The sequence below is a fragment of the Bombyx mandarina genome, chromosome 28 (assembly GCF_030267445.1).
Source record: "Bombyx mandarina strain Sakado chromosome 28, ASM3026744v2".
Lineage (NCBI taxonomy): Eukaryota > Metazoa > Arthropoda > Insecta > Lepidoptera > Bombycidae > Bombyx > Bombyx mandarina.
Genome location: NC_143233.1, coordinates 9,560,046 through 9,574,681, shown reverse-complemented (window position 1 = coordinate 9,574,681; position 14,636 = coordinate 9,560,046). Strand labels below are relative to the sequence as shown.

Sequence of the window (14,636 nt, the reverse complement as noted above, 5' to 3'; positions counted from 1 at the left end):
TTTTACAATTCGGTTGTGTCTCTACAAGCTTATTTTACATGTCGTGAATAACGACTTTAGTAACATAAAGACATTGTTTTGATTATTATTTTAAATGATAAAATGTTGTTTTGATAAATATCACAAAAATGTAGGGTAGACGCCGTAACGCCAGAGTATAAAATGGCGGTACGTTGGCATAGTCGTTTCAGTCAGTCAGTCAATCTCAGTCAGTCAGTCTCAGTCAGTCAGTCTCAGTCAGTCAGTCTCAGTCAGTCAGTCTCAGTCAGTCAGTCTCAGTCAGTCAGTCTCAGTCAGTCAGTCTCAGTCAGTCAGTCTCAGTCAGTCAGTCTCAGTCAGTCAGTCTCAGTCAGTCAGTCAGTCTCAGTCAGTCAGTCTCAGTCGGTCAGTCAGTCTCAGTCAGTCAGTCTCAGTCAGTCAGTCAGTCTCAGTCAGTCAGTCTCAGTCAGTCAGTCTCAGTCAGTCAGTCTCAGTCAGTCAGTCTCAGTCAGTCAGTCTCAGTCAGTCAGTCTCAGTCAGTCAGTCTGTCAATCTCAGGCAGTCAGTCAGTCTCAGTCTCTCAATTATTGCAATACACTAAGTTGTACCGACTACAAATGATGACGAAACTGCCGCTCAGCTATCTCTGGCGCCGTCATACATATTCATATTCTTATTATTATTTTGAACTCTCACATTTAGGCACCATGCTCTACCCGTTGTGGCCACGAAGCATGCGCGTTCCGATGTGAAGGGTGGGGCGGTGTTCGTATTGCAATTGATACATCGGTCTCGTTGGCATGTGGTTGTCTTCTTTATCGTTCCTTCACTATTGAAGGTTGCGACCACATGTGACCTTACTCCGTAGTGTCCGGTCATAGATGGCTTGGACCACACAGTATAGACTACCACCAACCGCTTTCTTAACCAGATCTTTTTTTTTATCGCTTAGATGGGTGGACGATCTCAAAGCCCACCTGGTGTTACGTGGTTACCGGACCCCATTGACTTCTACGACGTAAATGCGCCACCCACCTTGAGATATAAGTTCTAAGGTCTCAAGTATAGTTACAACGGCTGCCCCACTCTTCAAACTGAAACGCATTACTGCTTCACGGCAGAAATAGGCGGGGTGGTGGTACCTACCCGCGCGGACTCACAAGAGGTCCTATCTGATACCTAGATCTGACCGTCTGGTTGGCGCCTACCCTCTATGTCTTAGATTAACTGGTTATGTTGAATTTCAGCAAACCTGGTCGGACCCGTTCAACGAGTCGACCCAGAGTAACGCGTCCAGCTCGAGCCAGCCCTCGAAGCAGATGCTCCACTTCCGCCAGGTGCTGAAGAACCAGCTGACGAACCTGCAGCAGCAGCCCCGGCCGGAGTCCCCGGGCCGCGCCGGGCTCGTGGCCGCCGACGCAGAGATCGTTGATTCTCCCTTCAAGTGAGTGGGCTCATAATACACAAATATTTACTGGTGGTAGGACCTCTTGTGAGGCCGCGCGGGTGGATACCACCACCCTGCCTATTTCTGTCGTGAAGCAGTAATGCGTTTCCGTTGAAGGGAGGGGCAGCCGTTGTAACTATACTTGAGACCTTAGAACTTATGTCTCAAGGTGGGTGGCGCATTTACGTTGTAGATGTCTATAGGCTCCAGTAACCACTTAACACCAGGTGGGCTGTAAGCTCGTCCACCCATCTATGCTATAAAAAAAAAACTATTATTTACTTCCCTGAGGAGGGTTCGGTTTTAAATTGAATGAATGAATGAGCATTGGAATATCGGATCGGGTCAGTGGAACGATCACGGTTTTGATGAGCACAACCCTCGTTACAGGTTCGTGAACATCGAGAACCTGCCGACGGACTCGCCGCTCAAGGGCTACCTGAGCCAAGCCCCCGCGGCGGCCGACCCCGGCGGAGACTCCAGTGCGTACTACATAAATATTTCTTAACTGAAGTGAAACTTCTTTAGAATCGTTGTGATGAAACGAAAAAATAAGTCGATAGTATTTTTTTTAAAACAGCGCCATCTATGAGATTTTTTAATACTAATATGCGTATGAAACCTCTTGTAGTGAATTTTAATTTACGATTATACGTGAAGTTAAAGGGAAGTAAGAGGGCGCTACCTCATACTATAAAATATGATTTACAATTATTTAGTAATGACAAAATTTTACATAGACATTTAGGATAATTGTATTTAAAATTTTTGAAGGTTTCACTTCTAACACGTGTGAATTGCACATGCACATGATTCTTTTTTCACAACTGTTTCTCTTGCATACGAGCAGATATGACGGTAACTCTCCTTTAATAGTATTATATCATTTTCGAACGTATTACACTAGTCTTAAAGCCGAAATTTGAGCCGCCGCGTTGCTTGATCCAAACAAGGCAGGGTTGCCTGCTATCAAGGGAGTTTTTAGTTCGAACGAAAACAACTGTCTTGTACGAGTGTTGGTCTAATACTACTTGATTATTACGAATTACATGACTTATATCGCACCTTTAGATGTGTTTAAAAAATGTGTTTTTGGAAAACGTCGCATAAAGTTTTCAAACCGAAAAGACGTAGAGGAAGGGACGGAGTGAGGAGACCATTGGATAAGTTTGTCTCTTTCTAAGCTACTTTTGGTCATTTGAGACTTTTTGGCGGGAACGCGAGGAGTGAAGTTGTGTGATTTGTTTTATTTTGTCTATTTAGTGTTTCTTCGGGTTTAAATGTGTAATAATGGTGGTTTATTATTTGTTTAATATCTGTGAAAGTGCACAAATGTGGGAAAATGAAACAAAGCCGCTGGACGTAACTTCTCGGGATCCTCCAAAAAGTCCACTGAAAAAAATCTTAGTAAATGACCACCATTTTACTGAGATTATATTTCATCTCAAATCATCTCATTTCATTTCATTTCACTCCATATTATTATTTTTCATAAAAATAAGAATATAAATTAAAATAAGATTTGACTTAAAGGTCATAGTTATCAGGTCATAAAATCCCTTAAAAAAATATGGTCATTTGACTATTAAGAGTCCCTGAAAAAGGTCTTTCTAGGTCCATTTTTGAATTTAATTCGAAATCCGAAAATTTCGAAATGGGTCTCTATAATTCTAAAGTTATGATTATGTACTACACTACATATGCTTTGTGGTAGAAACACGCGCCTCTCCGACCCTTGGTCCTGCTAATGACCGACGTGTGTCCCACAGTGTCCTTCTCGATGCACCAAAAGGAGCTGCAAGAGATAGTGGTGCCGGAAGTGTACACCTCGCCGGGCCGGAAGCTGCCGGACGCGAACTCCCCGCCCCCCATCCTGAGGCGGAAGAACAAGAAGCAGATGACGCCGAACCCCAACGTGAGTACCAGGTCGAGAGGTAGTAGGAACTCTTGTGAGTCCGCGCTTGTAGGTACCACCGCCCTGCTTATTTCTGCCGTGAAGCAGTAATGCGTTTCGGTCTGAAGGGTGGGGTAGCCGTTGTAACTATACTGAGACCTTAGAACTTATATCTCAAGGTGGGTGGCGCATTTACGTTATAAATGTCTATGAGCTCCAGTAACCACTTAACACCAGGTACAAACGACGCGCGCCGCCAGATATTCACCTCCTTATGATTATTAACGTCCGATGTACACTTTCAGAACTGGATGGAGTCGATGAGCAAGCTGTCGGAGTTCGGTGCCACCCCGCTGAAGGCGCTGCCGTTCTCCCCCTCGCAGTTCCTCAACTCCCCCCTGGCGCTGCACGCGGCAGACTCCACCCCGCTCCGGGACGCGCACGCCAAGGTACGCCCCCTCCCAACGCCCCGCCACCAACCCCCCGCCCCCCGCGCGCCACTCACCAAGGGCTCGTTGTGTTGCAGGAGTGGAGCTCGAGCCCGCTGCTGCACACGCCGACGCCGGCCAACAACATCACCCCGGTGCACGTCAACAGGTTCAAGACCAACACTCCCAAGTCAGTACCGACGCACGTCGATGCTCTTTGAATTAATTTATCTAACTATTTAAAATTTAAAGAAAAAGGTTGGTAGTCGAGCTCACGGCCCGCCTGATGTTAAGTAGTTACCAGAGCCTATAGACGTCTACAACGTAAATGCCGCCACCCATATTAAGACATGAGTTCTAAGGTCTCATTCTTAACAGTACAACGGTTGCCCTCTCTTCGGAACGATCCTTCAAATCAAAACGCATTACTGCTTCACCGCACTAATAAGCAGGATGGTGGTACCTACCCGCGTGGACTCACAAGAGGTCCTACTACCAGTAATTACGCGAATTATAATTTTGCGGATTAGATTTTGATTACACGATGTTATTCTTTCACCATTGTTTGTTACTGGTGGTAGGACCTCTAGTGAGTCCGCACGGGTATGTACCACCGCCCTGCCTATTTCCGCCGTGAAGCAGTAATGCGTTTCGGTTCGAAGGGTGGGGTAGCCGTTGTAACTATACTGAGACCTTAGAACTTATATCTCGAGGTGGATGGCGCATTTACGTTGTAGATGTCTATGGGCTTCAGTAACCACTTAACACCAGGTGGGCTGTGAGCTCGTCCATCCATCTAAGCAATAAAAAAAAAACCATGGAAGTCAATCCTGAACATTTGATAAGTACGTATTTCATTAGAAAAATTGGTACCCGCCTGCGGGATTCGAACACCGGTGCATCGCTACATACGAATGCACCGGACGTCTTATCCTTTAGGCCACGACGACTTCAATCTTTTATGATGCGTGTTTCCAGAACGCCGACCCCGTTCAAGATCGCGATGGCGGAAATAGGCAAGAAGTCCGGTCTGAAGTACGAGCCGTCCAGCCCCGGACTCCTGGTGGAGGACATCACGGAGATGATCCAGCGGGAGGAGAAGTCGGACAGCACCGTGCAGCTCAGCGACTCCCTGCTCTCCTGCGCCGCCGAGCACGAGGGGGGCGCCCAGGTTAGTGGACTCCTCTCAATATTCTCTTCCGACATTGACAGTGTCGGAGGCACAGCCAAGCTGATACCGTGTTCAAATACTCTAAAATATAAAGCACGTCGCAGTCAATCATTGTAACACCATCGCCGCTTGTCAACTCTTCGCCCCCTGTCAGTGAGGAACAGGGAAAAAATATCATTGAATCTATATATATATATATATAAATAAAATTGGTGTTTCCGTTTTTAATATGGAAATAGCCGCTTTTTACTACATGCGTGGTACATACACCAAAATATTTTTTTTTACGATTTTTGTCTGTCTGTGTGTTCCGGCTAATCTCTGGACCGGCTGGACCGATTTTGATGAGACTTTCACTGATAGGTAGCTGATGATATAAGGAGTAACTTAGGCTACTTTTTTAGACTAGCTTCGCCCCGCGGCGTCACCCACAGTTATTGTCGTACCCCGCGCAACATGGCGGGACTCGCCTATCAATAATAAAATTTTATGTTTCCGAAGCGAAGCGAGGCGGGTTGCTAGTAATAAATAAAATTTTAAGTTTGGTTTAAAAATGTAGCTGCTGACGGTACAAATCTGACGCAGGGTAACGACTCCGGCATCGGCAGCCTGAAGCGGCACAGCCTGGACGGGCGGGCGGACGGGCGCGCGGACGGCAAGGAGAACCTGGCCGCCACGCACAAGCGCGCCCGGAAGGCGCTGGCCGCCTCGTGGGGCGCCGCCACCAGCACGCCCAGACACGACGCGCTCGAGACGCCCGTACGTATGCGCGGGCTCGTGGGACGGCATTCCGTATCTGGCTGGACGAGCTCACAGCCCACCTGGTGTTAAATGGTTACTGGAGCCCATGGACATCTACAGCGTAAAAGCGCCACCCGCCTTGAGATATAAGTTCTAAGGTCTCAAGTATAGTTGCAACGGCTACCCCGACCTTCAAACCGAAACGCATTACTGCTTCACGGCAGGAATAGGCGGGGCGGTTGGTACCACCAATGATCCCCTCAACAGTGATCACACCGACCTATCCTGTCTAATGAAATGTTTGTCACAGAGTAAGACCCTGGTCGGAGACAGCTCGGTACTGTTCTCGCCGCCGTCGATCGTCAAGCATTCGTTGCTGGAGGAGTCCACCAGCCTGCACAGCTACATGAGCGCGGACAGCACCCCCGACGCGCAGCTGGACATCGAGTCCGTCATCAGCGAGACGACCAAGGTACGGCACGGGTCTGTCCCTACTAATCCCCCGCCCGACCCCCCGGAGCCCTTAGCGTGCCAGTACCAGCCCTTCAGAGACGTGACTAACTCGGCCCCCTCCCGTACGTTCGCGCGATTGGATGCTGAGAGACTGCGCGCTATAGCTGGGCCGCCCCCCCTCGCGCCTAGAGACGCACTAGCCCACGCGCTGGCCGACCACATATACAGGGTGACCAGCCAGCGACCCTGCGCCACCAGGATCGACGATATCCTCGCCAACAAGGCACCGCGAGCCGACCGCGACACCTGGTGGGCGGCCCCCCGCGACACAGGGCAGGGGGACACGCTCGACACCTACTACGCGTTCGACGATATGTAGCCCACCCCCTGCCGATCGAATCGAAATAATAATGTATTCGGATCGATTTTTCGAGAAATTAAGCTTAACACTAGAGTCTAGTGTTGTGAAATAGCGGCTCGGCTCTGCCCCTGGCTTTGCTGAAGTCCATGGGCGACGGTAACCACTCATGACCAGGTGGGCCGTACGCTCGTCTGTCTACAAGGGCAATAAAAAAGAAAAAATGTAGGACTTCTTAAGCGGTACAGTCGTGGCTCGTAGGGTACGTCTCTCGGTAGAGTTTAGTAGCTTTAGTAGCTTTTAGTCTCTTCGACTCCGAAGTCAGTAAATACTAAAATAGTTACTCTGAAATTTCATAGAAATTAGTTGAGCAATAATGACTCCCTCGCGTTTATACTGAACCTATCTTGAGCATGCGAATACTATTTTGGAATGCCCGTATGTATATAAGTGTCTAGTGAACATGAGCTCTGATTGCATGCTGCATTAGGTTGCAATTCAATAATCATTGTTTTATTCGAGAAATAATTGAAAATCAATATATACAACAGACTACTCGAGAAAGTAATCCACTTTTTATTTATTTATTCTAATAATTGTGATAGTTTCATTAGTTTAAATAAGTCAAATAAGGTTGTGATCGTACGATTTGTAAGAGCTGTATAATTTATCACTCGTTGTGATTAACCTATGACGTTACGTGAGTTAATAAAAATGCGGGTTAAAATAAATAATAACAGATACAAAGACCGAATCCAAAGGCCGTAAAAAAATTACTAAAACTTCGTCTTGTAAATATCAAATGTTACCAGATATAAAAAACAAATAAAAAAAAGAAGAAAAACATTAATAATTCTTAATAATCATAAAGGTACATTTGAAATGACGGTATTAATCGTAAAATCTCGATTCAAATTCGCATCAAACGTATGAGAAGTCATAATGTAAATAATATACATAGAAAATAAGCTATACAAACTCGATTTGAAACTTTTAATTAAAATAACTTAATTTTAATTGATTTATTTAATTAAAAGAACTAAAGTACCCTACTATTGCTTAAATTTTAGGGAACAGCTTGAATGTTAGGATATAAGCTAAGCCAAAGATGAGCATTCATCAAATGAATAGTTGTTTTGAATTTAATGTATCTGTTAAACAAACACTAAAATCTTTTGTACGTCAAAATTGCGTGTTGCAATACTAAAAAAATGGCTGCGTTCACATTCTACCATTATGCGCGCTTTAGAAGCTATATCCTTTTGGCGTGACCAGATAAATGAATAATTAAAAAAAATTATCAAAAGAAAATCAGTTTGTTGTCATTAAATTAAATAAAAATTTACTTTATCTTAATTAATCTAAACAAAGATAAAGATCTTGGCTGCGAGCTCTGAATCTTTTTCAACCGAACTTTTGCTGGATATGGGCCTCCTCTAAGGTTCGCCACTATGAATAAGAAATAAAAAAACTGAATTTTTACAATTAATCATGGCTCGAATTTTTACTTAAAAATATCGAAAAATAATCAAAGCTCGAAAATTTGTATAAAGAACGTGTAACGATTCTTTGACGTGCGACTCTATGCTGCTCTTGGCACGTGCGTGTTTTGCGCAATTAAGCCATTATACACATGCGTACTTAGTACATCTTGTAATTGAACTGTATGCTTGCGTATTTGTGTGACGGTCGTCGACTAGTATAGGACACTTAGAATACCTCAAGTTTACCATGCACCAAATTTTAAATAATTCTTTAGTGTTACTAGCGTTAAAAATAAGTTTTCGAAGTATTATTAGGGACCTCATCGAGGTGTATCATCGGGGGAAATTTAATTTTAGGATTTTCTCTCTGTCTCTCGGTTTAAAACTAATTTATCCTTTTTGGTATTACAATGTTATGCCCTAACCCCGTAATATTTATTAATCCAATTGCTTTGTAATTAACGCCTGTAAAATGTGATTTACTAAACTTAAAATTATCACCGGATCAATTTCAGTTGTGAATATTTTTATATTTTTTTTGTATTTTTCTTTTTTTTTTTTTTGTTAAATTTGTAGATATTTTTAAATCGGCAGCTATACTTAAGAATACATTTATTTGGAATAAACAAATGACATAAATCACAGTCCTTGAAATTCCTAAAAGCTCCTCTATACACATACATTTATCCCTGATTTTCCAACAATATTGACAGACCAGTGTTGGGATCTTGAATATATAAAAAATAAAAAAAAAACCTTTTATTTTTATTGTTATCGCTGTTTTGTTGTTGTATGTTTTTTTTTGTTTAATTTATTTAAGAGAAATTGTTTTAATTTATTTTTCTGTAATAGTTTTTAATATATTTTTTTTCATTGTAAATGACAGCATTTTTGTGTTTTTCATTATTATTATTTTAATTTTTTCTTATTTATTGACTCTTAGCTTAGTCAGCTGTCAATATTGTATTGTGAGTCCGCATGATCCAAAGTCCGTTTAAAATCCAATGTCATTGTTTTATTTCAATAAACGTATTTAAGAAATATTATATTTGTTGATTTTTATTTTTAAATAAACCCGCTGCCTTTTTATTTGTCTACTTTGAAACTGCTAAGGGTATAAGTTTTAATTAAGAGTGGATATGTTTTAAGCAGGAATGTTGTCTTAATTGAACTTTAGTGTTCTTAGTGGTGCCCAGAGTCCGCAAGGGTACCACCACCCGCAAAAGAGTCACGCGTCGAATTTGAAGGGCGAGGTAGGCTCTTATAACACATCTGTGACTCGGTGACCTCATGCCTCAAGCCGGCTTTTTAAAAAAGATATTGCTTAAATGGGTGGACGAGCTCACGGCCCACCTGGTGTTAACTGGCTACCGGAGTCCATAGACGTCTACAACGTAAATGCCGCCATCCAAAAAGATATTAAAAATATATATTTTTTAAAACTCATATAATATAAAAATAGATTGCCGCTGATGCCGGTATCTACGATACAAGCAACCAGTAGTTAGGACTCCAGAGTGAGAAACCTCCTCACAATACACGTTGTATAGAGGATAGCTGTCTTCTGTATCAGGCCCCTAACCCAGCTGGATAACGAAAGTTTCTCAAGGTGTTGATCGAAACTTTTTGATATCAAACCGTGTACCGATACAACTATGGGAACAATGATGGTTGAATCAACATGCCAATTATTATAATTATTATTAAACGAACTATTTAGAAATCAATGAAACTTCTGGGTGGATAATTTTATCTTTTTTTAAGTGAACACCCTGTATAGACTCGTGTAGCCAACGTACTTGGCTCTCAGTTGACGATTACCGTTTTTAGATTGGCGACGACGGCACCTCGGTGACGGTCAAAAGATCCGCCGTCCGGTCAATACGGTTCGAAGACGACCAACCCGACAATGAGTCCGCCGAGGAAATATCCTTTATAATGGTTTGTATCATTTTAATTAAATTAAACTTATTTAATTGTTGTGTTGTATTATCTGAAGAAGGCACTAGATGCGTCTTTTAGATGTTTTGAAGTGAAACTTCTTTAGGCATTTTGAGAGTAAAACTTAACTCGCGACAGATTCGTTACGGCTAGAGAGAAAAGATACAATTTAGTATGAGCGAGAGTGAGAAAATAGACAGAGCGTCTCGCAAACCACTCGACCGTGGAGAGGGAAAGGACAAAGCGAGCTAGGTCGTACACAGCATTCCCTATCACATGAGAAATCTGATGTAAGGATGAAAAATAAAGAAAACCAAAGCAAGCAAAAGAAGTTTCACTTCTTTCAAGTACACCAAGTTGCAAGCGCCAAATTTTTTATGCTTGATGGTTCTAGTATGCTGTAAGCAGTGGTACGGTTATGACCCTAACATTGATGATGTCCATGATAGAAGATTTACTTACCGTGTGGAAATATCCTGTAACCCTTAACTTAGCAAAAACACTTATTACAGATCAGGATCAGATCTTAATGACGTAATGTAGTATGGCGTTATTAGTGTTACAAGCGAATAGAAAAATACATATTTTTAGGGAATTATTAAATTTTAATTATTGAATTCGGTTAGTTAATTAAGCGCATTTTCTTTTAATTGCCTCTGACGGCGAACGAGTCCACGGCTCGCTTGAAAGTGAATGAGCACCGTCGCCCAGGGACATCAGCAATGTTCAGAGCTCAAGCCAAGTCGATGTCTACAGCTTTGTGTAGACAATTTCGGTCGGTTTTAAGTTCAATCGGTGACTGACATCATTACTGGCGCATTATCTTAGTGTCTTACGTTCAGTACTAGGTTTTGGAATGAGCACCTCTCTAGGGAGTTTCCCGAGCGCTATGACATGTCCTTCTTCAAACGAGGCTTGCGGAGAGTAGTTAACGGTAGGCAGCGGCTTGACTCTGCCCCTGGCATTGCTGACGTCCATGGGCGACGGAAACCACTCACCACCAGGTGGGCCGTATGCTCGTCTGCCTACAAAAGTCCACTGATTACGTGATGTTCCCATAGAGCGACAGTAAGTGGGAGCAGTACGCTTGCGGTAAGACCCAGGATCAAGTGGAATTGACGATGTTAGCCCACCAGTTCCTGAGGAAGACGGCTCTCAAACCGCGCTCGCTCAATTTCTAGCATTTAATCACGATTCGTATAAATTTTATTCAAAGCAGCAGTTAAGCAGTTTTATTCGCAGATTAATATTTCTTTACTTTTTTAATGTTTTTTTTTTTGTAAATAAAGTTATTGTAAAAATTATGTAAGTTTTAATGTGTGAGAATGGTTGAGCTTTTATCATTTTATTAAAGTCGTAATGTTGTAAAAATATCAACGTATTTATGTATTTTAGGTACGATAGCTGTAGATTTGTAATTTTTATAAAATATTTTTATAACTATTTTAGTTTTTGGTAAAGAAAAATCGTGTGATTTTCAAATACGCTTATAAATAGTTTTAGGGTTTTATTTTTATTTTGTCGACAGAATTATCGTGTTGCGAGAATGCGTGTGTTAAGTAGCTTAGTTGTATTCGTTATTGTATCAGCAGACAGTATGTCAAAAGTTCAAGTCGAGAAATGTCTTTCACCATAGTCCGCTGTTGATGGTAGATGGTAGATTGCTTGTCACCATCATCTGGGTGTTCCATAAAAAATCCAATAATAAAAAAGAGCAAGAGATATTTTCTTACAAATATTTTTATAAAAATTATTATTGAATTATTCCCTACTTGTCCACAGTGTATTGTATATACAGTAAGTCAATACTTTTTGTTTGTGTTATTATTTTTATAATATTATAGATAAATGTCATGTTTTTAAACTAATTTTAAGTAACGAAATTATGAAGCGTAATTTTTAAAACGTTCTTCTTTCTTTTTTAAAAAAAAATATGTAATAATTCAATTGTAAAATTCAAAGAAATTATGTCCAACGTTATTTGTGTGTTATAGTTTAATTTGATTAAGATTTATTAACAGGCGCGTTGCCTGAGTTTTATTGAGAACGTTCACTAATAAAATTAAAAGAAAAATATTTGCCAAGAAAAATTTGAAGATTGCGATGATGTTCAGGTCTCAATCCGTTTTGGTTTGGGGAGAGGATGCTGTGCGGTACAACTGACAATTCGACCTCATGACTCAAGGTCGCGCAATTAACGAAGTTAATAATATAGATGATGACAGTTTGAGAACCAGTGAATACCGAGTGAACTGTGAGTGTCCGTGTAAAGTGAAACGGATAAGTGCTACCCTGCTCTCCATCAGGCAGCTCCTAAGGAACTCGTCTCCTCGGAGCACGGAACTATTACTGGTGGTAGGACCTGTTGTGAGTCTGCACGGGTAGGTACCACCACCCTGCCTATTTCTGCCGCGAAGCAGTAATGCGTTTCGGTTTGAAGGGTGGGGCAGCCGCTGTAACTATACTTGAGACCTTCAAACTTATATCTCAAGGTGGATGGCGCATTTACGTTGTAGATGTCTATGGGCTCCAGTAACCACTTAACACCATGTGGGCTGTGAGCTCGTCCGTCCATCTAAGCAATAAAAAAATAAAAATAAACTTACAGTCACAAAGTATGGAGTCTGTAACACCTTGAATGATGAAGTGGAACCGTCAGGTGTCACTAGATAATTAAATAAAATAAATAAAATAGGTTTTGTTTTAAGTGTATTCATAATGCATGAAAGAAATCAAAACATTGTACGTCATCAAAGCAATAAATACATTGCAGTAGTTCAATAAAGTGAAGTTATATTTTGAGGATGCAAGAAATGAATTTATTAAATAATGGTTTTTAAAGAGAAATACTTTGATGGATGGAGAAACAAATAATTGTTCATTAATGTTGTGTGCAGGGTGACTTACAATAGTAAATTCAAACTGTTTATATCAACAATAAATTGCCACAGTCCAGAGAAGAGCTAGCGAAACAAACACAACGGATAATCTAAAAAATGATGTATGAGAGGCATAAAAATTAAAAAAATGTTACAGTGGGGCATGGCACAAAAAAGGTTGGGAAACACTGGCTTAGACTATATTATATAGAGACCCCTGCACCGCTAGACTAGTTAACATCTGCGGTTAGTCGAGACATGTTTCGCGTCTCTGTTTTTAAATAAGCTATAAAGGGTGTTATAAAAACGATTTTTTTTTGTATGATAAAAAATATATTATTTTCTTTACCGTAGTGAAAGCACGGGCAGTTCTTTTGTGTTGCCAGAAACAATTAGGATGCCACCTCTATATGCGAGTAAATTGATTGTCGCGTTAGCCTTCGTAAGCAGTGGTGGTTTTAGCTATGGTGCAGAGTGTAGGCCCAGCTATCTTAGCGGGCGTCGGACTTACAATCAACCTGTTATATTTCTACCTATTTCAGTTTAACCACGCGCTTACTAGAGGGCGCTAGGATGATGATTGCACACCATACACGAACTAGACCTTTGTATGTAAGGCGGTATCTGATTGGGATTTGAAAAGAGCTTTGTACTCAGTTGACGTAAGGTCGAGAATCGCATGTCATGCGAGTTGCACATGCTCTTCTTAACTCCAAACGGAAAGGTCGGATATCTCTTGTGCTATATAAGACTTTCTTTTCATCTCCCAAGGCGTGTGTAGGCGTTCATAAGCCCGTGAGATATTAACTAAAAAAATGTAATGCTGTTTTAAAATCCTTACTTTGATCGAAGGCAATATGCTTTGGACGCTAGTCGCTTAATTTTAATAATCTTGTAATCAATCCAATGTATTGTTGTAACTACGTCACATAATATAGATTAGGCATTATTATTAGCAGTAACGCGTTTCGGTTTGAAGGGTGAGGCAGCCGTTGTAACTATACTTGAGACTTTAGAACTTATCTCAAGCTGGGCGGCGCATTTACGTTGTGGATGTCTATGGGTTCCAGTAACCACTTAACACCAGGTGGGCTGTGAGCTCGTCCTCCCATCTAAGCAATAAAAAAAAGACAATCTAATACGCTACTTTTCAATTCATGATTGGGCAGCAGCTGAGATTCATTTCGCTTTGTCTGATGAGTGATGTGAATGAATTTCTCGATTCTTTTTATTTTTTATTTTTCAATAAACTTATGTATTTGTGACCGATTTGAAACTTTACATTCGAATGTTTGTATAATGTATTAATTTTGTTTATTAAATTTTAACTTTGTATTTAATTGTGGAAGTAATTTTTAATATGTTATTTTAATATATATTTTACAAATTATTTAATTTCGGTCGTGGCTCTTTGAATTAAGATTTAAAATCGGTTACGTGGTTCAGAACTAAACGGAGAAATAGCGACTTTGTGTTTACACTATTTTAATATTAAAATTGCTTCCAAGTTTTATATGAAAAAGACTTTATAATAATTGTATTTTAAGTTTTATATAAATGACTGTGTGTCGTGTTGTACATAGTTAAGTAAGTTTTAATGTGTAAGTGAAGAAATAAAGAATTCTTGTGTATATTTGTTAAATAGTTTTATTTAACTAACTTTTCTAAAAATTTTCTAAAGTACACAAAACATGAATTAAGAAATAATAAAAATAGTGGATATTCATTAAAAATGTCCACATATTTAGCGTACGCCATTTAGCATAGAGCTAAATACATAAAATATCTAAAGAAAGAACCTACTGAAACTTAACTACTCTGTACACATAATGACAGACGGGTGAGTGAATCCGTCGAAGAA

General features: G+C 40.8%; 1 protein-coding gene across 3 annotated transcripts in view; it reads left to right on the top strand.

Annotated features, from left to right (window-relative positions):
* The window catches only part of Myb (proto-oncogene like protein Myb), a 90,003-nt gene extending 75,593 nt beyond the window's left edge, over positions 1-14,410 (top strand). For 2 of the 3 annotated variants that reach the window (XM_089739016.1, XM_089739017.1), the window contains 8 exons: positions 1,227-1,423; positions 1,817-1,908; positions 3,196-3,341; positions 3,626-3,769; positions 3,847-3,938; positions 4,727-4,919; positions 5,505-5,678; positions 5,971-9,001. In XM_089739016.1, coding sequence (XP_089595142.1) covers positions 1,227-1,423; positions 1,817-1,908; positions 3,196-3,341; positions 3,626-3,769; positions 3,847-3,938; positions 4,727-4,919; positions 5,505-5,678; positions 5,971-6,492 — 1,560 coding nt within the window. In that variant the 3' untranslated portion in view covers positions 6,493-9,001. Of the gene's footprint in view, positions 1-1,226; positions 1,424-1,816; positions 1,909-3,195; positions 3,342-3,625; positions 3,770-3,846; positions 3,939-4,726; positions 4,920-5,504; positions 5,679-5,970; positions 9,002-9,785; positions 9,897-10,957 lie in introns of those variants that run through there. The other variant, XM_089739018.1, reaches the window with a different exon arrangement.
* Positions 14,411-14,636: the final 226 nt, after the last annotated feature.